The sequence below is a fragment of the Chiloscyllium plagiosum genome, chromosome 23 (genome assembly GCF_004010195.1).
Source record: "Chiloscyllium plagiosum isolate BGI_BamShark_2017 chromosome 23, ASM401019v2, whole genome shotgun sequence".
NCBI lineage: Eukaryota > Metazoa > Chordata > Chondrichthyes > Orectolobiformes > Hemiscylliidae > Chiloscyllium > Chiloscyllium plagiosum.
In genome coordinates, this window is record NC_057732.1 from 36184272 (window position 1) to 36209312 (window position 25041).

The window sequence follows — 25041 nt, forward strand, 5'->3', positions numbered from 1 at the left end:
TCCTAGGGAGTGTTGCTGAACAAAGAGACCTTGGAGTGCAGGTTCGTAGCTCCTTGAAAGTGGAGTCACAGGTAGATAGGATAGTGAAGAAGGCATTTCGTATGCTTTCCTTTATTGGTCAGAGTATTGAGTACAGGAGTTGGGAGGTTATGTTGTGGCTGTACAGGATATTGGTTAGGCCACTGTTGGAATATTGCGTGCAGTTCTGATCTCCTTCCTATCGGAAAGATGTTGTGAAACTTGAAATGGTTCAGAAAAGATTTACAAGGATGTAGCCTGTGTTGGAGGATCTGAGCTATAGGGAGAAGCTGAACAGGCTGGGGCTGTTTTCCCTGGAGCTTCGGAGGCTGAAGGATGACCTTATAGAGATTTACAAAATTATGAGGGTCATGGACAAAATAGGCAAAGTATTTTCCCTGGGGTTGGGGAGTCCAGAACTAGAGGGCATAGGTTTAGGGTGAGAGGGGAAAGATATAAAAGAGACCTAAGGTGCAACTTTTTCACGCAGAGGGTGGTACGTGTATGGAATGAGCTGCCAGAGGATGTGGTGGAGGCTGGTACAATTGCAACATTTAAAAGGCATTTGGATGGGTAAAGGAAGAGTTTGGAGGGATAGGGGCCGGGTGCTGGCAGGTGGGACTAGATTGGGTTGGGATATCTGGTCGGCATGGACGGATTGGACCAAATGGTCTGTTTCCATGCTGTATATCTCTATGACTCTATGACTCTGTGTGGAATGAACTGCCTGAGAAAGTGGTGGATGCAGGTACAATTACAACATTTAAAAGACATTTGGATGCATAGAAAGGTTTGGAGACATATGGGCCAATCTCAGGCAGGTGGGACTAGTTTGGTTTGGAAACGTGGTCAGTGTTAGACTGAAGGGTCTATTTCCATGCTGTACAAATCGATAATATGTATAATCTTTCAAATTTATTCATTCACGGGATCAGAGTATCGCTGGATAGGCCATTATTTGCTGCCCATCCCTAATTGCCCAGAAGGCAGTCAGAGTCAACCACATTGCTGTGGTTCTGGAGTCATATGTAAGCCAGACCAGGTAAGGATGGAAGTTTCCTTCCTTGAAGGACATTAATGAACGAGATGGATTCATGGTCATCATTAGACTCTTAATTCCAGATTTTCATTGAATTCAAATCCCACCATCTGTCGTTGTGGCATTTGAACCCAGGTTTCCAGGACATTACCTGTGTCCCTCAATTAACAGACCAGTGATAATACCATTAAGCCATTGCCTCCCCTCATCAATGGCAAAAACAAGTAATTGACTTGCTCATCTATAATTAAAACTGCACCCCTTAAAATTCCCATTCACATACAAACAGATACAGAAAGAAACAAGGCAAGAAAGAAACAGAAAGAAACGTGTATTGTGGGTGGGGAAGGAAGGAAAGGTCAGAGAAGCACAGTTCTGGCACTTGCCAGGATAGCAGATGTTGATTTGTTGTTTTCTTTCAATTTTCTTTCTGAACCTATGCTAATAATGAAAGACTGCAGACATACTAATTTCCAGTCTTTCTTTCACTCGATATGAATTCACCTTTAAGTGCCTCTGAAAATTACTTTTCCTTTCAAAAGGAGATTTTTCAGACAGAACTTACAGAGAACAGTGAGGGAATGATGTATAAAAGGACAGAGGCTTTGCTAAAAATATGCAAGGCACTAGCCAGACCACAGCTAAAATATTGTGAACAGTTTTGGACCCCTTATCTAAGGGAAAGTGTACTGGCATTGGAGGCAGTCCAGAGAAGTATCACTGGCCAATACCAGGCAGAGAGTGATTGGTTTATGAGGGGAGGTTGAATAGGTTGAGCCTGTATTCACTGAAGTCTAGAAGAAAGCGAGGAAAGTTTATTGAAGCATGTAAAGTTCTAAGAAGACTTGACAGAGTAAATGCGGAATGGTCGTTTCCCCCTTATAGGGGAATCTCGAACCAGATGGAATTATCCCGAAGTGGGGAGGGATGTTGTCAAATTAGGACAGAGCTGAGAAATTTCTTACCTCAGAGGGTAGTGTATCTGTGGAATTCATCACTGTAGAGGCTCAGTAATTAACTATACTCAAGATTGAATCAAATTTTTAATCAATGAGGAAATCGAAGGTTGTGGGGAAAGGTGGAAAAGTGGAGGTGAGGACCATCAGATCAGCCATGATGTCATTGAATGGCCAAGCAGTCTTGATGGGCTGAATGGTCTGCTTCTAGTCCAAATGTTGTATAATCTCCAAAACAATCTTATGTCATCCTTTCTTGTAAAAGCCTCTCGGCTTGGTTCGATGTTCAAATATTATTTGTAAGCAAACTTGGCATAGTGAAACAAACTGGAAGTTAGACTTCTCTGATTCACCTGAAACTCAAATGGTACATTTTAATCCTTAATACACAGCAGAGACAGTTATATCTGCTTGACTGACAATGTTCATTAAGTTCCTGTTGTCTCTTTTGAGAAGGATCACCCCTTTTGTTGCAGAAGACAGCGAAATGATAAATCTGCTTATTTCACTGAATCCACCAGTGATATGCAAGAACAGTGGCAACAGCTATAATTAGATGCAGACATTCTTTCCTGTCGTGAAGGTTGGAGCTCAGCCGATAAGCAGAAGGAGACTGAAACATTGAATTGCCAGCTGCTTTCACCTGCACCTCAACAACCATTAGGGACGAACAGAATCTCAGCAAAGTTGCCAGTTTTACAGGCCAAGGGCACCAAACAGTCACAAAGTGCAGATCCCTAACGCGAAAAGGAGCTGCAGCTGCAAAGGAGCTTATAGCGGTTCAATTAAATAAGAATTACAGCTGAACTTCATAATATTCTACTGACAACAAGATGCCCACAATTCCTGAGAAATCTTGGATTACGGAGTTAGAAAGGGACGCAGAAAGGTGCTCTTGGAGCTTAAACACCGATTTATAAGCTTTGAAGCTTCAGGCGGTGTGGTTTGTACCTCAGCTGTATTCACAGAAATCAACTCCTTGTGGCATATCCTTCCAACAATAAGCGAAGCACCTCAAGATGAACTTAATATTTTCTCAGAAAGCCTGCAAATCTCAGGAACAGCCCAGTAGGAGGTAGTCCACAAATATAGTGTTGAGGGTGTGTTGCTGGAAAAGCACAGCAGGTCAGGCAGCATCTGAGGAGCAGGAAAATTGAAGTTTCAGGCCGGAGCCCTTCATCAGGAATGAGGATGAAGGGCTCTGGCCTGAAACATCGATTTTCCTGCTTCTCGGATGCTGCCTGACCTGCTGTGCTTTTCCAGCAGCACATTCTCAACTCTGATCTCCAGCATCTGCAGACCTCACTGTCTCCTAGTTGAGGTCCGCCTTACTGTGAAACCCCTTCCAAGGATGCCTACCTTGAAGAAGTTCTCCTCTCTCTGCAAAGATCTCAGTGAGTCTCTCTCTCACTGTATTCCCCAACTCCTATCCTCTGCCCCACCTCATACCTGACAAAGGGCTCCAACCTGAAACATCGATTTTCCTGCTCCTCGGATGCTGTTGTTTCCCGTAACACACTCTCAACTCCGATCTCCAGGATCTGCAATCCTGACTGTCTCCTAGTTCACAAATGCAGTCAGCTAGTGAAAAGTTATTCACAGAAAAGCAAATGCCCAAGTCAAAATTTGAATGTTCAGAACTTGTTAATCTGCATAAATGGCAGCAGAACTCAGCAATTTTCTATGGTCAGCAAGCTGTAGAAGCTATCCAGGATTCTTTCAGCAAACAACTAAACCAGCTGTGGTGCTTTTAGTGCTGAGGAGTATCTTAGCAAAGAAACAAGTTGAGCAACAAATGGAGTTTGAACATATTTAAATTAAACAAGTGCTGGAAAGATCCAAATCCCTAAAATGGACTGCACATCTATAAAACTAGTACCAGTCTCGCAATAATGTAAAGCCTCAGACTGAGGAAGAAAATAGTTCTCAAAACTTTCACGGCTCTGTCCAGAAACTAACATGGCCCCTAAACAATTGACAGAAAAATAAAGAGAAACCAAGATGGTGGAAAAAAGTCTTCTTTTCTTTGGAATAGAGCTCAAAACACATTGTTAATTATTTAGTGGAGGAAAACATTCCACTCCAGTCAATGAATTATGAAATTACATTGAAAAAAAGAACTCTTTGAGAGAGAGAGAGAGAGATAGAACAGAAATCCTTGCAGGAGACCATCATGGGAATTCGAGTTCTTATTAATGATACCTGCAGAATGAATATGAATCTTTGAAGAAGGAAGTGTACAGATCTTTTAAACACTTATCATTGAGCCAGTACAAGCCTTTCACTGAATTTATGACCAGTAGGCAAATGATGCATTCCGAATGTCCTGCAATTTTCCAATTTCTGCACCTAGAGTTCTACTCAGAATTTCCGATAGACCCTGCTGCGAACGTTGATGTCATTATCAGTAATAACATAATTTCCTGAAGGATTTCTTGGGATGTTCTTGTCTGCAGAGGAGCAGCCTGACACCGAACCTGGTGTGGAATTGATAGCACCGCTTCCAGAAAGAGAAATTCCTACCTTATGATTATAGTAGGGTATTCTCTGTTTGCAAAATTGTCATCAGAATGGTTTTTGTTTTCCTTTTGTCTACTTGAGTCAGAGCGTGCAACGGATGAAGGTGAGGGTTAAGTCCTGGATTTTTGTCTCTTTAATCTGTTTTTCTTTGTCTGGTCTTTACTGTTGTAATATTAGTGCAAGTGTCACAGCGCATAAGCTAGGTGTCATGACAAAGTGCCATGTAAGGAAGCACCTACACCATACATGTCCTCCAAGATGACACAAAGCTGTGTGAGAGGGTGAGCAGTGAGGAGAATGCTTTAGATTAGATTCCCTATGGTGTGGAAACAGGCCCTTCGGCCCAACCAGTCCACGCCAACCCTCTGAAGAGTAACCCACCCAGACCCATTCTACTCTAAACAATGCACCTGACACTATGGGCAATTTAGCATGGCCAATTCACCTGACCTGCACATCTTTGGACTGTGAGAGGAAACCGGAGTACCCGGAGGAAACCCACACAGACATGGAGAGAATGTGCAAACTCTACACAGATAGTCGCCCCAGGCTGTAATTGAACCTGGGACCCTGAGGCAGCAGTGCTAACCGCTGAGCCACTGTGCCACCCATCTTTAGAGATGCTTTAGTGCGATTTGGGTAATTTGAGTGAGTGTATGGCAGATGCAGTATAATGTGGATAAATGTGATGTTTATCCACTTTGGTACCAAAAGCAAGAAAGCAGTTTATTATTTGGAATGATGATAAACTGGAGAAGGAAGTGCTGCAATGAGATCTGGGTGTCCTTGTACACCAGTCACTGGAAGTAAGCATGCAAGTGCAGCAGGTAGTGAAGAAGCCAAAAGGTATGTTTGCCATAATAGTGTGAGGGTTTGAGTACTGGAGCAGGGATGTCTTGTTGCAACTGGTCAAAGACCAAACCTGGAGTCTGGTGTGCAGTGTTGATCTTGTTATCTGAGAAAAAATATTTTGGCATTGGAGTGGGTGCAACAAAGGTTTATCAGACTGATTCCTGGAATGGCAGGAAGACGTGAAGGGAGGCTGGCCAACTAGGATTGTATTCACTGGAGTTTAGAAGAATGAGGGAGGTGTCATAGAAACCTTGGAAAGTTCCAACCAGATTATGATTTGGAGATGCCAGTGTTGGACTGGGGTGTACAAAGTTAAAAATCACACAACACCAGGTTATAGTCCAACAGGTTTATTTGGAAGCTCTAGCTTTTGGAGCGCTGCTCCTTCATCACGTGGTTGTGGAGTATCTTAAGGCACAGAATTTGTAGCAAAAGTTTAAAGTGTGATGTAACTGAAATTATATATTGAAAAAGACCTGGATTTTTTTGTTAAGATTGACCATTTTGGTTTCAGTTCTTTCATATGTAAATTGCAAAACTTCTTTAAAAGTTACATTCTCAAGTGAACTTTAACAACTGGTGTCATGTCGGCCCAGATAATGCATTGTGGGTGTGAGCTGCCCTGTGTGAGACTGTCTGTGCCACAATGGTCAGACTGATTCTCATCTAAAAAAGGGATTTACAGAATCTTACATGGATTCATGCAGTTATTGAGCAAAGTAAAATGTAATTCTGCAAGTACAGATTCACGCCACAAACTTTTGTGTGCATGTGTGTTTGTGTGTGTGTGTTTTTGGAGGGGGAGGGGTGTGGGGGGTTATGATTGTCTGTGAGAGTGTGTGTGTATGAGTGTAAAGGAGTATAAGTCTGTTAAGAGGGTGCGATGTGGGAGTGTATGGGAGAGGGTCTGTGTGTGTGTGTACGTACTGTGCAATGGCGTCACCTGTAGTGTGACATGAACCCAAGGTCCCAGTTGAGGCCATCCCCATGAGAAAAAGCCTTTTCCCTTGGGTAAGGGAGTCCAGAACTAGAGGGCATAGGCTTAGGGTGAGGGGGAAAGATATAAAAAACACCTAAGGGGCTTGTTTTTCACACAGAGAGTGGTACATGTACGGAATGAGCTTCCAGAGGAAGTGGTGGAGGCTGGTACAATTGCAACATTTAAAAGGCTTCTGGATGGGTATATGAAGAGGAAGGGTTTGGAGGGATATGGGGGGCTGTTGGCAGGTGGGACTAGATTGGATTGGGATATCTGGTCGGCATGGATGAGTTGGACTGGAGGGTCTGTTTCCATGCTGTACGTCTCCATGACTGTATGAGTCTATGTGTATAAGGAGCTATGGCATGGTGATGTCAGATCATATGGAAGTGGAACCCGAGATGAAAATCAAACGAACTGTGGACGCTGTAAATAAGAAACAAAAACAGAAATTGTTGGAAAAGCTCAGCAGGTCTGGCAGCATCTGTGGAGAGAAATCAGAGTTAATGTTTCAGGTCAAGTGACCCTTCCTCGGAACTGTGGAGGGGTCATTTGACGTGAAATGTTAACTTTGATTTCTCTCCATGGACACTAGAGATGTCCTGTTTTACCACCCCTTCTCCATCATTATGTTTAATAACATTTGTTAATGTTTGCTGATCGAAGTGCTGACCAGATCTTAGAAAACTGTTAGATAGAACTTGGTTTGTTCTCTTTGAAATAAAGGCTATTGAGATAGGAGTATACAAGATAAAAACTCCCCAGTAGGTGATGGAACAAGTCTGGAGGATACGGACTCAGTGAGTGGAGGAAAGGGGAGAGGTGAAGGAGGTATAGTGCAAGAAATAATGTTTGTCATTGCAGCGACTAGTATTGACCTGTAATTTGCTATTCATGAGGGTCATGGAAGTGGAGGTGTTCAAATGATTTCAAAAGGAAATTGGGGCAGCACAGAAGGGATACAACTTGAAGGTCTTTGGGGATACGGCAGAGAGATGTGTCTGACTGCTCTGTTCTATGGAGAACAGAATGGACTTGATGGGCCATTCAATCTCCAGTGTCTCTCTGACACTCATGACCTGTATAGATTAATTAACAACCACTCACTCTCACATATACTGATCAATAATCACATGCCAGACCCACAGACAAGCACCAATACTTACCCAAAGAGATTGATCAGTAATCATACTAACAGGGAACAGTCAGCACTCACACCCATTACTGGGTGATCCATTATCACATGCACAGAATGATCAATAATCATACTTTTCACCACCACTGAATGATCACTAACACTATACACAGTAAACGATCAATAATCATCCCCATGCTCTGAGAATGAACAATCGTCACACTAACACCAACACTCTCAGAAAATGATCACTAATCATATGCATCATGATTATTCATTAATCATCAGGGTTTGGAACACCATCACTTGCTGGTTCTGTCTCTGCCCACTTAGTGAGGTCTAAATTAGTGCTGTTCAATTTGCTGGCGTGGTCTGACTATGGAAATTTATACTCAAGTATTGTTAAACCGCAGATTAATTGATGCATTACTACCCGGGTTCCTTTCTCAATTGTTTTTACTGCAATGGTACAATATTGTATATTCCTCGATCCATATCTGCTTATGTCAAGAGTGTGGTGCTGGAAAAGCACAGCAGGCTAGGCAGTATCCGAGGAGCAAGAGAATCGATGTTTCAGGCATAATCTTCTGATGAAGGGCTTATGCCCGAAATGTTGATTCTCCTGCTCCTCAGATGCTGCCTGGCCTGCTGTGCTTTTCCAGCACCACACTCTCGACTCTGACCTCCAGCATCTGCAGTCCTCAGTTTCTCCACATCTGCTGTTGTTTGTAAATATTTGCTGAAAGTTTTCTTGTAGTCAGATCGGATGTCAACTTGCTTTCAAATGGATTAATAATGATGTATCCTCTTGAACTGTCCAATTGGTGTGATCTTAAGAAGAGACTGTACTTACTTTTGAAACCATTGACATTTAGTTGAGATTGTATACTTGGCCATGCAGTGTCAAGCTTTGGATTATTACACAGCAAAATATTTGGTTCATGGGTATTCCAATGGTCAGAAACTTTTCTGTGGTAATGTGGATTTTCTGCCTCTCAGTAAGTTTTGTTTTTGTCATTGTGAATTTGAGGTACGTTTTCCAGTATAATTCCAGCCCCAATACTTGGGACAATGGTCTTATCTCATTGTTGGCTAGATAGTATAGTGGGCTATTTTTCTGATTCCCAAATCTTACCTACAGATAGTAATGAAGGTGTCATGTCTTTAAAGTGGGAAAGGGGGTTTTGCAAAATGGTTTGTTTATTGTAGCTTGGATTTAGATCCATGTGTGAGAACCACTGGGATTCTCTTTATTGGGGGTCTGTATGGTGCAATGGCTCAGATAATGATGCCTCTGCGCTGGGAAATAGATTCGATGGAGCACTAACTCAGCAAAGGATTTTTTGATTTGAAGATTTGAATTTGAATTTGAATTGAATTTATTGTCACATGTACCGAGGCACAGTGAAAAGCTTTGTCTTGTGAGCAATACAGGCAAATCACAGAGTTAAGTAGCATAGATAAGTAAATAATAGGTAAACAGCATCAATAACAAAAACACAGATACAGCGAATGTTAAGAGTTTGTGAGTCCATTCAGTATTCTAACAACAGTAGGGTAGAAACTGTTTCGAAACCGGCTGGTGCGTGTGTTCAGGTTTCTGTCCCTTCTCCCCGATGGTAGAGGTTGTAGAAAAACATTGCCAGGGTGGGATGGATCTTTGAGAATGTTGGCAGCCTTTCCGTGACAGCGAGCCTGGTAGATGGATTCTATAGATGGGAGGTTGGCATTTGTGATTGTTCGGGCCGAGTTCACCACTCTCTGTAATCATCTCCGATCTCGAATGGCACAGTTGCCGTACCAGGTAGTGATACATCCAGACAGAATGCTCTCTGGCGCACCTATAAACGTTGGCAAGAGTATTCGCGTCATGCCAAATTTCCTCAGCTGCCTGAGGTAGAAGGGACGTTGTTGGGCCTTTGTAACCAGTGTGTCCACATGAAGAGTCCAAGAAAGCTTGTTGTGGATGACCACTCCCAAGAGCTTGACACTCTCCACTCGTTCCACCTCTGTGCTATTAATGTGTAGGGGACATGGTAACATCCTGCCGTGAGTCAATAATTAGTTCCTTGGTTTTGCCGGCATTGAGAGCTAACTTGTTCTCAGTGTATTAGTTTTCCAGGTCTTCCACCTCCCGTCTGTAGTCTATTTCGTCACCATCTGAGATTCAACTGACTATGGTGGTGTCATCAGCGAACGTGTAAGTGGCATTAGTCTGGTATTTGGCGACACGGTCATGGGTATACAGTGAGTACAGTAGGGGTCTGAGTACGCACGAAGGTGTTTAAGAATAGAGGAATGTATCTGAAATAACTGGAATTTGCCTGTTTTAGATTCAACATTGGTAGTCAGTTAAAGAGGCAGTTTGGGAAATAAAACTTGTCATTAGCTATAGTGTTTGGAATGAAGGAACCTAAGTTGTTGTAAGGGGCTGGACTAATTCAGGCTTGGTCCATGCTTTTGCTGAATGTTGACTTTCCGCTAAGCAGCATTTTACCCAGAGCCGCACATCTCTGTCTTACCTCCAATACAATTTCTGTCATTCTATCAGTTTGAACACACAGACACTCAGAATGAATGCTGCAAAGCTTTTAAAAGCTCTCGTTATGTTGTACATTTGTAAGATACTTAGAAGAATAAAAAGAAAGGATGAGCTAGGAAAGACTGAAGGAGCTGAAAGTCACGTGGGCGAACACCAGTGCATTTGAAATGCAGTGCTTCCCACAGACAGTGTGTCTTGTGACAACCCTTGTGCACTGAAATTTATGCCAAGTGTGGGTTGGTTTCATGAAAAAAAAAGATTATGTAACGTTTCCATGGTTTTCTGTTTCAGCAATGCTTGTGTGAATACAGACAGTCTGTGTTAGCAATGTAGTATGACAGTATTTTATCTGGGGAAGGAGCCTGACTTGTTTTGGAGACTTAGGGCAACAGGTATGACTGTCCTGAATTCTTACCTTTTATGTGTTTATATATTTTATTGTCTGTGAGAGGATTTTATCTATAATGTCTTTAGAGATACAAATGATCTAGCTGTGGTGACATTAACCCACATGGTATCATCAAGAGTGTAAGCTCATCAAATATTCAACTCTCATCAAAAACTCTCAGTCAAATGTGAAATTCCGTCAGAAATGTCAAAATGAAGGTATCATTAACAATAGAAACTCCACATGGCACACTGGTGAGCAAGTTGTGCATCTCTCCCTTGTATGTTGGGTTGTCTTATCCTCTTGACTTTTTAGCAAGAGGAGTCTTTCTGTTAGACTTACCTGGAGGATGATTTTATAGCTCTAACCCCTATGACATGCTGGTGAAGCAGATTCTTGAATGTGTACGAGTATTTCTTTCTGTGGCCCATGGGACTGGATACAATGAGCATCAAGTTGTCTGACAGCATTTGTATTGCAAGATTGGAGGGAGATGGCAAAACAAAATCCCTCAATGTTGTTACCTCTACCCAGCTCAAAAGTTTTCTTATGAACACTGGTAACATTTTCACTTTTAAAATCAAACTTTACACTGAGTGTTGATTTACAGTGCAGCTAATGGTGTTGAAACAGAAGTTAAAGTGGTAATTTTAAGAAAGGAGCTGCAAATATTTGGCCTGTTATTCAGAATGGTTGGTTAGTGAGGAACCACATAAGTTCAATCATAGATGTGCAACAACATAGCGACTTCAGATTTTGCCGTGCCTGAATCTAATGACCATGAATGTTGAATACTGTGTGTAATCTTTCCTTGTTTAGGAAAAGATGTCAGTGCATTGGAGACAGTTTAGTGAAAGTTTACCACTTTGATACTTGGAATGAGCTGGTTATCTTATGAGAAAAGATTAAACATGCTGAGTTGGTTGTCACTGAGGACAAGGAGCGCTTGATTGAAATTTGTACGATTCTTAAAGGTCTTGACAAGGTGGATATGGAAAAGATGTTTTCTCTTGTGGGTGAGTCCAGAATTAGAGGGCACTACTTTAAAATTAGAAGTCACCTTTTCAGAACAGAAATGAGGAGAACTTCATTCTCTGAGAAGGTTGTGAAACTTTGAACTCTGCTGCCTAAGGTGAAGGTGGGTGTCATTGAATATTTTGAAAGGTGGAGGTAGGTTCTTGTTAGGTGAGGGAATCCGAACTTAGATGTAGATGTGAATTTCAAATTTGGAACTCAAAAGGATCAACCACAATTCTGTTGAATGGTGAGGCAGGATTGAAGGGTTAAATTGTTGTCTTCTGCACCAAATTATTAAGTTTATGAATTTGTCAATACATTAAGTTAGGGTTGGGTAGTGGCCATCTTCAGGTTCACTAATGATCAGATCTTAATAGAAGCAGCAGTTTTCTGTTTGTGAGGCTGTTTGAACACCCATTTTGATTGAAGTTTAAGCTATGTTTTCAAACCATCAGGTAGACAGCCATCTTGATGGGGATAACTTTTTTTTTGTTTAACTGTAGTCGCAGGCAGACAATATGCCTTTTGCAGCTTTTGAGGTCACATTTGTTTTTCAATCACTCAAAAGATGTAGACAGCATTGATAAAAGAAACATTTATTTCCTATTTCGAGGGAGCACCTACAAAGATTCAAGAGGGCTCACTGGTAAACAATAACTAGGCATTGGCAATAAATCTTGGCCTGATCAACAATGGTCTCATCCCTCCTTGATCTCACAACTACTTCCCAATTCTTCAATCTAGCACTGGTCTAGATTATGCTGGTCATTAATGTTAATTTCTGGTTATTGAATGGAAAATATTCCTATCATAGACAATACCTTAACTTTGTGAAGGGTGTATATGGTAGATTCAACAGGATGATAAAAGGAATAGGAAACACCCGTTAAGTGAAGAAACCTGAGATACTGGAATTGTTTTTTCATCAGCACAGAGAGCTGAGAGGAGATCTATTAGTGTTTTTTTTTAAAGTATCAAGTGAATTGGGAGAGTGTTTCATCTGATCATGTAATCAGCAGTGGGGATCATTAATTGAAAATTGCCACCAATGAACAGGTTGGGAAAAATATATTTACTGAATGAGTTTTCAGAGCACAGAAAGCTGTACCACGAGGATTAGTGAGACCGCCACAATTTTTGAAGGGAAACTGGATACATATTGAAATTTTGAGTAGGATGCAGGGCTCTGGAGGAAAATCCAATATATCACTGCCTGCATTAAGCTGAGAAAAATGGGAATTAGCATCTCTGCTTTAGGCACATGTTTGCTACCCAGTGATACCCTTTTCAGTGAGGTGGGTAAAGGCAGCCTATCCTGAAATAGGCCAAATGCTAGTGAACTGCAATGCAACTAAAATGAAAATTGTGAACCCGATTCATGTTTTATAGAATTTCTAGACAATAGGTGCAGGAGTAGGCCATTCTGCCCTTCGAGCCAGCACCACCATTCATTATGATCATGGCTGATCATCCTCAATCAGTAATTTGACCAATCATAACACGCATTTAAAAGGAATGACCCAAAAAGATGGTAAGTGATTAATTAAAGTGGTTATCCGCGCAAACAAGGCATCTGCAATAATGCAACAACGTAAGACTGACTGAATAAAAGTATTCCTGAGGAATTTCTTGACCATATTTCGATGGTACAAATGTTTGCTGTCCTGATTTTCCTCTACTTTGCAGTTGGCTCCCACCTCAGCGTATCTACTTACCTACCATGCAATATATGCTGCCCTATACAGCAAGGTGTGATAGTCCTGTGTGGGCAGGCCTTGTGCCAACAGCAGCAGGTAGAGGTTTGGCCACATTACTTGCTTTGTGCCTGGTTAAGGCAGAAATTGAATTTCTGCTCCACATACAGCAAGACACCAGATTTTTAGATGCCACATTATGGCTTTTAGAATCTGTTTTGGTAATTTCTGAATTCTGAGTAAGAAAGGGAACAAGAACCGGATCTACGACACATACTTTAGGGCGGCTCAGTGGCTAGCACTGCTGCCTCACAGCACCAGAGACCCGGGTTCGACTCCCACCTTGGGCAACTGTCTTTGTGGAGTTTGCACCTTCTCCCGTGTCTGTGTGGGTTTCCTGTGGGTGCTCTGGTTTCCTCCCACAATCCAACGATATGCAGGTCAGGTGAATTGGCCAGGCTAAATTGCCCATAGTGTTAGGTGTCTTAGTCAGAGGGAGATATGGGCTGGGTGGGTTACTCTTCGGAGGGTCGGTGTGGACTTGGTGGGCCGAAGGGCCTGTTTCCACATTGTAGGGAATCTAATCTTCAAACAAGAAGCAACAGGAGGCCATTTGGACCCTTGAGTCTGTTCTGCCATTTAATTAAGATTATGGCAATGGGGTTGCAACTTCAAATTCATGTTCCCACCTAGTTCTGATAACCTTTAATTGCCTCACTTAACAAGAATGTATCTACCTCTGCCTTACAAATATTCATTGGTTTGATTCCACTAATTTTTCAGGAAGACTCTTCCAAAAACTCTCAACTTTGTGGAATGAAAACAAAAATGCTTAATTTTTGTTTAAAATGGGTGATTGTTTATTTTTAGCTAGTGACTCCTAGTACTAGATTTTCTTAAGGGGCAACATCCTTGCCATATCTGCCTGACAAGACCCATCAAGATCCCATTTGTTTCAATCAAGTGACCTCTCACTCTTCTAAAGTCGAGTACATACAGTCTTTCCTCAAAACTTTTTCTCAAAAGACAACCTGGTATTTCACGGATGAGTCTGGTAAACCTTTTTGGAACTGTTTCCAATATATTTATGTCCTTAAACAAAGTGATCAATATTGTACACAGTGGTCTGTACCAGTGCCATGTATATCTGAATCAAAATCTCCTTACATTTGTGTTCAGTTGCCCTCTGAATAGGTGATAACATTCTGTTAGCTTTTGTAATAACTTCTGAGCATTATATAAGCCATTTGTATTTCACAAACTAGAATATTTGCACTTTACAACTCTACAATCTCTAACCATTTAGATTTTTTTAAACCATTTGCTGTTGAAATGAGTACTGAAACTTGGACTGTGGATAGATGCCATGTCAAGTCCCTGAAGAAGTATCATCAATGCTGTTCGAGACGGAATCTCTGTATCAGTTGGGAGGACAGGCATATTAACATCAGCCTCTGTAGAGGGTTCCAATAGCACCAGTTTTGAGATCATGATCATCCAGAACAACTTAGTCACATGCTTAGGATGCCTGAGCTCCAACTGCAAAGCAAATGTTTTTTGCCAGTTAAGGAAGTCATGCAAATGAGGGTAAGATCAAGGAAGCACTTCAAAAACTCCATGAAAGCTTCCCTCAGGAAATGCAAACATAGATGGCATTGCCTGGGAGATCCTTGCTCAGAAGAAACCAACTTGGAGGAACCTCCTGTGTAAAGCAACATGATTCTTTGAGAACACCCTTTGACAAGACGAAGTAACAAGAAAAGTAACTGAGAAAGGAATGTCAGCGATCTCAAGATCAAGGAACATTTCCATCTGCAGAAAATACCTGCCATTGGGTGGTTGGAGATGCAACTTTAGGAGCCAGCTCATCAGCCACACAAGGACCCACAGAACTGATGACCAGAGACATGGAATTTCCTAGTTGGTTGCAAGTGGTTGCCAATGGTTAATAAGTGAATAAATCTGCTATTGTATTGATTGCTTCTTTTTTAGTGATATATCTTAGTAAATAAAATTTACCAATTTTAATTATGAGTTTGCAATCTTTCAATGTTGTGTTTCCTACCAATCATAGATATCAAGAATCTATAATGGTATCTCTTCCTTTTGTAGATCTCCATGTCAAGAGTGATCATTGATTACTGAGAGGTCTCTGTCCTGAATAGTTTGAAACTAACTTACAGTTTTTTTCGGCATGGAGCATGTTAGGTGTTTCATTTTGTATAAAACAAAATCCACTCAGAGTAACCAGCTGTAACTGTCATGAATTGACCTTTTAAGATTCATGCATCCTGTCCATTAGGCTTTATGTAAAGTCTTAGTTGATGTCAGTCTCTGCTAACATTCTTGTAAGTTAAATGTTTGTGGTCATAATCGAAGATAAGTTGTTGAATAATCACCTGATTCACTGACTGGATGAAGGACTTAATACACAAAACTTTTAACATAAAATTGTTTAAAGATTTGTAGATTATCGTTGTAAGGCTGGGTGCAGCAGTTATCAATGACTACACTATTTTCTAATCAATTGGTTTCATCTTTTGGTTGAGTTGTTTGAATTATTTGGTAAAAATATCAGACGTTCACCAGTCAATAACCTTGAAATCTAGTTTGTTTGACGGGGCTCGACATAAGTGATGGCTGTGACATCATCTTTGTGCCAACACTGTGACTTCCCTTTTCCACCACTACCATCACCTGACTTTATCCCATCTCAGTTCATCTGCTGTGGAAACCCATACTCTTGCCTTTGTTACCTCTGGACTTGACTATTTCAGTGCATTCCTGATGGTCTCCCACATTGTACTTTCCATTAATATGGAGTTCATCCAAAACTCTGCAATCCATGTGTTAACTCAGAGCAAGTCCCATTCTGCGTGAAGAGAGATTGGGAAAACTGGGCCTGGATTCCCGAGAGTTTCAAAGAATGAGAGGTGATCTCATTGAAACCAGTAACTTAGTTCGAGATAGTTAAGGTAGATGCTCTGGTTGGAAAATCAGGGGACACAATTTAAAACTGCAAAGGATGCCCCTTAGATCCAAGGAGAAATTACTTTGCTCCGAGGGCTGTGGACCTGTGGAATTCTCTTCCATGCAGGGCTTTGGACGCTCAATTTTCAAGGATGTTTGAAGTAGAGATTGATTGAGTTCTGATTGCCAGTGACTTTAAGGGTTAGAAGGATGGGGTAAGTAAAAGGAAGCGTTCGATCAGCCACAATCGCATTGACGGGCAGGCTTAATGGGATGAATGGCCTATGTCCTGCTGCTATGATTCTTACCATCTCTGTGTTCATTGACCCACATGGCACCCAGTCAAGCATCATCCTGATTTTGAAGTTCTCATTATTGTTTTCAAACCCACTTATTATTTCATCTCCTTTTACCTCTGTAATCACTTCTCCACATCACCCCCCCCCCCCCCCCTTCACGAGCACCAGTCAGTCCACCCTACACCCTACAATGCCCACTTCCTTGTCAGGCCTAAGAGCATGATTCACTGAAAACCCCTTCCATATACACCTCCATCTGGATCCAGCAAATATGTCATTGCTAACTGGCTGGCCCTCCCAGTAGCATTGCTGGGACCTGAAAGTCGCTGGCTGTCTAATTGACTGGTAGTTCTTGGAGTTGGAGCTTCCTCCCCAGCTGAGGGCAAGGTTTCACCCTGACCCAATTAACATACCATTGAGCATTAGCTGGTGACCAGGCAGGTCAGGCAGCATCCAAGGAACAGGAGAATCGACGTTTCAGGCATAAGCCCTTCTTCACTTTCCTCATTCCTGAAGAAGGGCTTATGCCCGAACCGTCGATTCTCCTGCTCCTTGGATGCTGCCTGACCTGCTGCGCTTTTCCAGCAACACATTTTTAGCTCTGATCTCCAGCATCTGCAGTCCTCACTTTCTCCTCCCTGGTGACCAGGCAGCCCACCTCAGGGAGTCATACACACACCAAAAATTATATCAGTAAGAATGGAGACCCTGCACGGTCTAAAATTCTAGCTGTAGTCTCCTCCTTTCTCCTGCCAAACTACACCTCTTTGTACATAACTACACATTGTTCTTTTATAACACGATGGTTGTGTTCCTGTACGACATCATGCTATAGAAAATCGCGCTATGGAAAACCACTATAGAAAATCGTGCTATGGAAAACCACTATAGAAAATCGTGCTATGGAAAACCACAACAGAAAATCGCACTGTAGAAGCACTAATCGAAAATCACCATACCCGTTCATTAGAAAGTTCGCGTTATCCAAACAACGTCCACAATTTGCCAATAGCATTACAGTCGATTTGCATTGAAATAATGCACATTATAGCAAAATGACCTGTATATTGAAATTAATATTCCATTTGTTAACGCCTTTGGCACTTTTGTAATCATCCTCCAAAGAGTTAACACTCTAAATTTAATTTCATATGCAAATTTTAACATTTGAAAGTTGAAATGATACGAAGATAGGTGGAGTTGTGGACAGTGAGGAGGGCTGTTGTCGGCTGCAGAGGGACTTAGATATGATGCAGAGCTGGGCTGAGGAGTGGCAGATGGAGTTCAACCCTGCCAAGTGTGAGGTTGTCCATTTTGGAAGAACAAATAAGAATGCGGAATACAGGGTTAATGGTAGGGTTCTTAGTCAGGTGGAGGAACAGAGGGATCTTGGGGTCTATGTACATAGATCTTTGAAGGTTGCCACTCAGGTGGATAGAGTTTGTAAGAAGGCCTATGGAGTATTATCGTTCATTAGCAGAGGGATTGAATTCAAGAGTCGTGAAGTGATGTTGCAGCTGTACAGGACTTTGGTTAGGCCACAGTTGGAGTACTGTGTGCAGTTCTGGTCGCCTCACTTTAGGAAAGATGTGGAAGCTTTGGAGAGGGAGCAGAGAAGATTTACCAGGATGTTGCCTGGAATGGAGAATAGGTAGTACGAGGATAGGTTGAGAGTGCTAGGCCTTTTCACGTTGGAACGGCGAAGGATGAGGGGTGACTTGATAGAGGCTTATAAGATGATCAGAGGAATAGATAGAGTAGACAGTCAGAAACTTTTTCCCCGGGTACAACAGAGTGTTACAAGGGGACATAAATTTAAGGTGAAGGGTGGAAGGTATAGGGGAGATGTCAGGGGTGGGTTCTTTACCCAGAGAGTGGTGGGGGCATGGAATGCGCTGCCCGTGGGAGTGGTAGAGTCGGAATCATTGGCGACCTTTAAGCGGCATTTGGATAGGTACATGGATGGGTGCTTAATCTAGGTTAGAAGTTCGGCACAACATCGTGGGCCGAAGGGCCTGTTCTGTGCTGTATTGTTCTATGTTCTATGTTCTATGAAATGATTTACAGTGAATAATAAACAAGCATCCCCAACTTTGATCCCTCTAACACAATACTTGCCATCTTCTCCAAATCTGACCTTTGGCCTCTCCTCTATTTTGTAGCTGCTTTGTAATCTATTCTGCTACTTATTCCCTGACTCCACAAAGCTTTACACTAAGATAGTGTACACAGTATGAGGTACTCTATCAAAAACCTTTTGCAAGTCCAAGTATATTACATCCATTGAATTTCACTTATCTACTTTTCTGTTATCTTTTAAAGTGACTTAGAAAGGCCGATCAAACAGACTTCCTCTTTTGATGTCTGTGCAATATATTTCCAGTGATGAGGCATCTTTCTATTGTATCTTTGAATCAAGGTTCTAATACCTTTTCTCAAGCTGTCAATCTGTCAATAAGTTAATTGATCTAGTCTTTGCAGAGCTTATTATATCTTCCATTTTAAATATAGAACTATTTCTGGCTGTCTGACCTTTAGCTTAATAGATCCACCAAAAACAAGTAATTGGACATCATTGGCAATGAAGCAGATCTTTGCAATTGTAGTTCTCTCAGTACCTCTAAAAGGTAATTTGGGTAATTAGTACTGCAATTGCCATTTAGCCCAGTGGACATTCTCACCAGCATGCAAAACATAGTCACCAAATAACATGAAAAGTCAGAGAAGAATTCATAGTAAAATGAAAAATGAGTCAGACTTAGTGAGTTTTACATCAAGACAAGTCCTGATAGTTCCTTATAATATTCACAATGCTCTCTTATGATCTTTATAATATTCACATGGTCCTGTAATTTAGCATAATAGATGTGAAGCTGCATTTCAGTTACATAATATACAGGTGAGTGGTGTATTTAAATATGATAGAGCACATGTTAAGAGTACAATTTCCTTTCATTTATATTCTTAGAGTAGTCTGTTATGTTATTTGATGCCAGTTTGGACCCTTTGCAGACTGGTGAAGGAGAAGGCAAAGTCAAAATCTGTGTTCAGGCTGTTAAACTTCAAAGTAACACTTTATTATATATTTACACTGACACTTTGATATTTTATAATCATAAATGTAACAGGTTCTGACTTACAGTTCCATTGGGTAAAGAGGATGCCATCTTTTTTTGTGTGTTCATGTCCACGTGGTCTGTCTGTTCCAGAGAGTCGCACACTCGGTGTGTCTGTCAGGGAGTGATTCTAGTGTGCTCTAACTCCGGCACACTTTGGAATTTGGCCCCGGTGATATGCAGTTCTGGGTCATCATCATCAAAGTTGCTCCAGAACCCTACACAACATGGTCTGATGAAATATTTTCTTGGACTACAGTATGAGAAACTTAACATTTTTTTTCTTTACTTTGAAGGAGAGCTGTGCAAGAGTCCTTCTATTTCGAGGAGCAAACAAAGAGATTAAGAATTACAACAGCCAGTCCGCATTCCAGGTAAGAATGTGTCAGCTTTGTACACTAAACTGCATCCTACTGTGGTAAGAGCTGTCAATGCAGGGTTCTTTATAAGAATATTATTTTGTTCAAATTTTATTCATTACTGTGGAGTAAAATAAAGAGTTGTAATAATTCTTTTATAATCAACTATTCAGTTATCCACTTCTTAGATCTGTGTTAAATGTTGCAGGAGTGTTAATGTTCTCACAGCATGAAAGTTTCCATGCAGAATGTCCAAAGGTGTGCAGGCTAGGTGGATTGGCTGTGGGAAGTGCAGGGTTATAGGGATAGGATAGAAGGTGGGATGCTTTTTGGACAGTTGACAAGCTGAATGGCCTGCTTCCACGCTGTGGGGATTTGATGATTTTATGAATGGTAGTTCAGTCACATTCGCTACTGTTCATTATTCTACATGGAATACAATTTAGAAAAGTAATTATTACAGTTTACCATTCTCTATATTAGAGTGTTGTAGATAATACTACAGTTCAATGTTTTCTGTGTGATACAATCCAGAGAGGAATAACAGGACTTGAGTGTGACTGTCTGACAGTTTTGGAGATTGCAGCTTGACATTCTATAATGGAATATCACAGTTTGATATTCTCTGTGTGAAACGAGGTAGAAAGATATTAACTGCCACAACCTAATAATTTCCATAGGTGTTAACATGGTTCACTCCATTGATAGTACTCTTGCTTTCGAATCAAAGGATTGTGGGCTCAAGTTCCAGTCCAGAACTTGAGCATTAAAGTCAGGGTTAACATCCCAGGGCACTGCTGAGGGAATACTGCAGTGTAGCAAGTGTTGTCTTTTGGATAAATGATAAACAAAGTTCATCCATCTCACAGACAAACATAAAAGAATCTATTTTTGAGGAAGTTGAAGAAAATCTTCCCTTTATCAAGCCAACATTTATCATTAATAGACCTTTGAGAAGCAGATTGCTTGATTGTTATCACACGGAGTTTGATGTGCACAAATTAGCTGCTGTTACATTACAGCACTGACTACAGCTCAGAAATACTTTACTGACTGTAAATCACTTCATGATATCTGATAATCAAGAGCATCTGGTGTATGTTTTAAGTGCGCAATAGACAATAACTGAAAATAGCTCTGCCTCAGGAGCGGGATGTTGCTAGTAGATTTTAAAAACTAGGGATTGTAAACAATGTTCACTTCTTTTGCCTCGCTAAAAATAAATGATTACTAGGCCTGTACATCTACAAGACAGGTTTGGGCAAAATTGTTCTTGCACTGAATAGTAAGTCATTCCACAACGTCTCATTGATTATCCACAATTATAGAACATAGAACATTACAGCGCAATACAGACCCTTCGGCCCTCGATATTGCGCCACCCTGTGAAACCAATCTGAAGCCCATCTAACCTAACTATTCCATTCTCATCCATACGCCTATCCAATGGCCATTTAAATGCCCATTAAGTTGGTGAGTCTACCTCTGTTGCAGGGAGTGCGTTCCATGCTCCTACTACTCTCTGAGTAAAGAAACTACCTCTGACATCTGTCCTATATCTTTTGTCGTTTCTAAATTGACAAACAGCAGTGGATCCAAAACAGATCCTTGTGGTACACCACTAATAACTGAACTCCAGGATGAACATTTCCCATCAACCACCACCCTCTGCCTTCTTTCAGCTAGCCAATTTCTGATCCAAACCCCTAAATCACCCTCAATCCCATGCCTCCGTATTTTGTGCACTAGCCCACCATGGGGAACCTTATCAAACACCTTACTGAAATCCATATACATCACATCGACGGCTTTACCTTCTTCCATCTGTCTGGTCACCTTCTCAAAGAGCTCAATAAGGTTTGTGAGGCACAACCTACCCTTCACAAAACTGTGTTGACTGTCCCAAATCAACTTATTCCTATTGAGATGATTATAGATCCTATCTCTTATAACCATTTCCAACACTTTACCCACAACTGAAGTAAGGCTCACAGGTCTATAATTACCAGGGTTGTCTCTACTCCCCTTCTTGAACAAGGGGACAACTATTGCTATCCTCCAGTCTTCTGGCACTATTCATGCAGACAATGATGATATGAAGATCAAAGTCAAAGGCTCTGCAATCTCCTCCCTGGCTTCCCAGATAATCCTTGGATAAATCCCATCTGGCCCAGGGGATTTATCTATTTTCCCACTTTCCAGAATTTCGAACACCTCCTCCTTGTGAACCTCAATCCCATCTATTCTAGTAGCTTGTTTCTCAGTATTTTCCTCAGCAACATTATCTTTTTCTAGTGTGAATACTGACAAAAAAATATTCATTTAGCACTTCCCCTGACTCCACGCACAACTTCCCGCTAGTGTCCTTGATTAGCTCTAATCTTACTCTCATCATTCTTTTATGCCTTTATATACCTATAGAAAGTGATAAGGTTTTCCCAGATCCTATCTGCTAGCAACTTCTCGTGTCCCCTCTTCACTCGTCTTAGCTCTCTCTTTAGGTTTTTCCTCGCTACCTTGTAACTCTCAATCATGCGGACTGAGCCTTCACATCTCATCCTAACATAAGCCTTCTTTCTCTTGACAAGAGATTCAACTTCCTTGGTAAACCACAGCTCCTTCGCTGGACAACTTCCTCCCTGTCTGACAGGTACACACTTATCAAGGACACATAGTAGCTGTTCCTTCAAAAAGGTCCACATTTCTGTTGTGCCCATCCCCTGCAGTTTCCTTCCCCATCCTATACATTCTAAATCTTGTCTAATCGTATCCTAATTGCCTTTCCCCCAGCAATAACTCTTGCCCTCTAATATATACCGACTTGTTTCTATCACTAAGGTAAACATAACTGAATTGTGGTCACTATCACCAAAGTGCTCACCACCTCCAAATCTAACACCTGGCCCGGTTTATTTCCCAGTACCAAATCTCATGTGGCCTCGCCCCTTGTTGGCCTGCCTACACGCTGTGTCAGAAAACCTTCTTGCACACAATGGACAACAACTGACCCATCTAAAGTACTTGAACTATGGTATTCCCGGTCAATATTTGGAAAGTTGAAGTCCCCTTAACAACTACCCTGTCACTCTCGCTCCTATCGAGAATCATCTTTGCCATCCTTTCCTCCATATCCCTGGAAGAATTTGGAGGCCGATAGAAAACTCCCAACAGGTGACCTCTCCTTTCTGTTTCTAATCTCAGCCCATACTACCTCAGAGTCCTCAAACGTCCTTTCTGCAACCGTAATACTGTCCTTGACTAATAATGCCACACCCCCACCTCTTTTACCATCTTCCCTGTTCTTATTGAAACATCTAAATCCCAGGACCTGCAACAACCATTCCTGTCCCTGCTTTACCCATGTCTCCAAATGGCGACAATGTCAAAATCCCAAGTACCGACCCGTGCTGCAAGTTCACCCACCTTATTCTGGATGCTCCTGGTATTGAATTCAACAACACCAACAATTATTTGTGCAAATCATAAAATGTCACAAAACATTTCAGAGAAATTATTATTAGAATATTTTGAAAATGTACGAAAAGAATTACAGTACATCTGTCGGCTGTTCTGTCCATCTACCTGTACTGAGTAAAAATGAACTAATAGCCATTTCACTTGCCAGAATCTGGTCAGCATACCTGGAGATTAAGTACTTCAGGTGCATATTTAAACACTTATTAAATAGTCTGAGGGTTCTGCATCTACGACCCTTTCAGGCAGCAGGTTCCATGTTCAGAAAATAATTTACTAGGCTGTTGTCGGGACTGGAGGGTTCGAGTTATAAAAATAGCTGGATAGGCTGGGACTTTTTTTACTGAAGCATAGGAGGTTGAGGGGTGACCTTCTAGAGGTTTATAAAATCATGAGGGGCATGGATAAAGTGAGTAGCAAAGGTCTTATCCCTCGGGTGGGGAGTTCAAAACTCAGGGCCATGTTTAAAAAGAGGAGAAAGTTTTAAAAACGAGACCAGTGTCACATTGATAGTTCTTGATGAATCGGTTGAGTACAGGTAAGAGGGAGGGGTCCAGGTGGAGGGAGTGTTGAAGATGGGTGGAGGAGAGAGGACTCTTGTACAAAGAAATGGAACAGAGGTGAAGATGATGAAAGAAGAGTTCAATGTCATTGCCATGCCCAAAATTCATTAAGGTGGGTGTGCAGAAGGATAAAACCTTTGCTGAGTATGGAATAGTTTGGATGGAGGGAAGGGGAGGGGAGGAAGGTTCCAGAGGGGCATAGGTGTCTCTGAGTTGTTGCATCTTGTGTTCCTTCATGCCTGAAAGAAAAATAAAAATAAAAATAAAGTGAACACGTAAGGAGATTAGAACAGAAATTCTGTCGTACACGAGAGCAGAACTTCTTAAGGTGGGCAAATGTGGAAGAGATGTGGCAATAATTCAGGCACTAACCAGCCTACCAAGTGGAATCGCATCAAAAGCCTTGCTAAAATCCACATTGATTATGTCAAGTACACACCCCTCATTGTTCCTTATCATCTTCTCAGATACCTTATGTTGTTTGTCTGACTATCATGGCAAAACTATCTGAGAAGATGATAAGGAACAATGAGGGGTGTGCATTTGATGTAATCAGTGTGATCTTTAGCAAGATTTCAGGAATGATTCCACATGGCAGGCTGCTCACAAAATTAAAATCCCATGAGATTTATGGCGAACAGCATCTTGGATGGAAAATTGGTTCTGAGGCAGAAATCAAAGCGTAATGATCGACGGTTGTTTTTGTGACCCGAAGAAATGGTTGAGATGTTCAGAATCAAATTTTATTTCAAGATGAACATCTGATCTCATGTTTGTGTCATCTCTGAAAAGGCCTATTTCCAACTCCGTAACATCACCTATGTCACAGTACATTTGCTCCCAGAACCTTCTTTAGTGTCTTTCTTTATCTTTAGGCACAACTCGTTCAGTTCACTCCTTGTTTGTTTACAACATTCTGCCACCTGTAGACTGAAGGCAATCCAAACCTCTGCAGCCTGTGTCTTAGGTGTGTCTTATCGTTTATGGTTGAGAGAACATGGAACATAGAACATAGAAAAATACAGCGCAGTACAGGCCCTTTGGCCCATGATGTTGCGCCGATCCAAGCCCACCTAACCTACACTAGCCCACTATCCTCCATATGCCTATCCAATGCCCG

General features: G+C 41.5%; 1 protein-coding gene across 2 annotated transcripts in view; it reads left to right on the forward strand.

The window, feature by feature from the left end:
• The window catches only part of shank3a (SH3 and multiple ankyrin repeat domains 3a), a 1030755-nt gene that overhangs the window by 435986 nt on the left and 569728 nt on the right, over positions 1-25041 (forward strand). For both annotated transcript variants that reach the window (XM_043713933.1, XM_043713934.1), the window contains exon 10: positions 19822-19899. In XM_043713933.1, coding sequence (XP_043569868.1) covers positions 19822-19899 — 78 coding nt within the window. The remainder of the gene's footprint in view (positions 1-19821; positions 19900-25041) is intronic.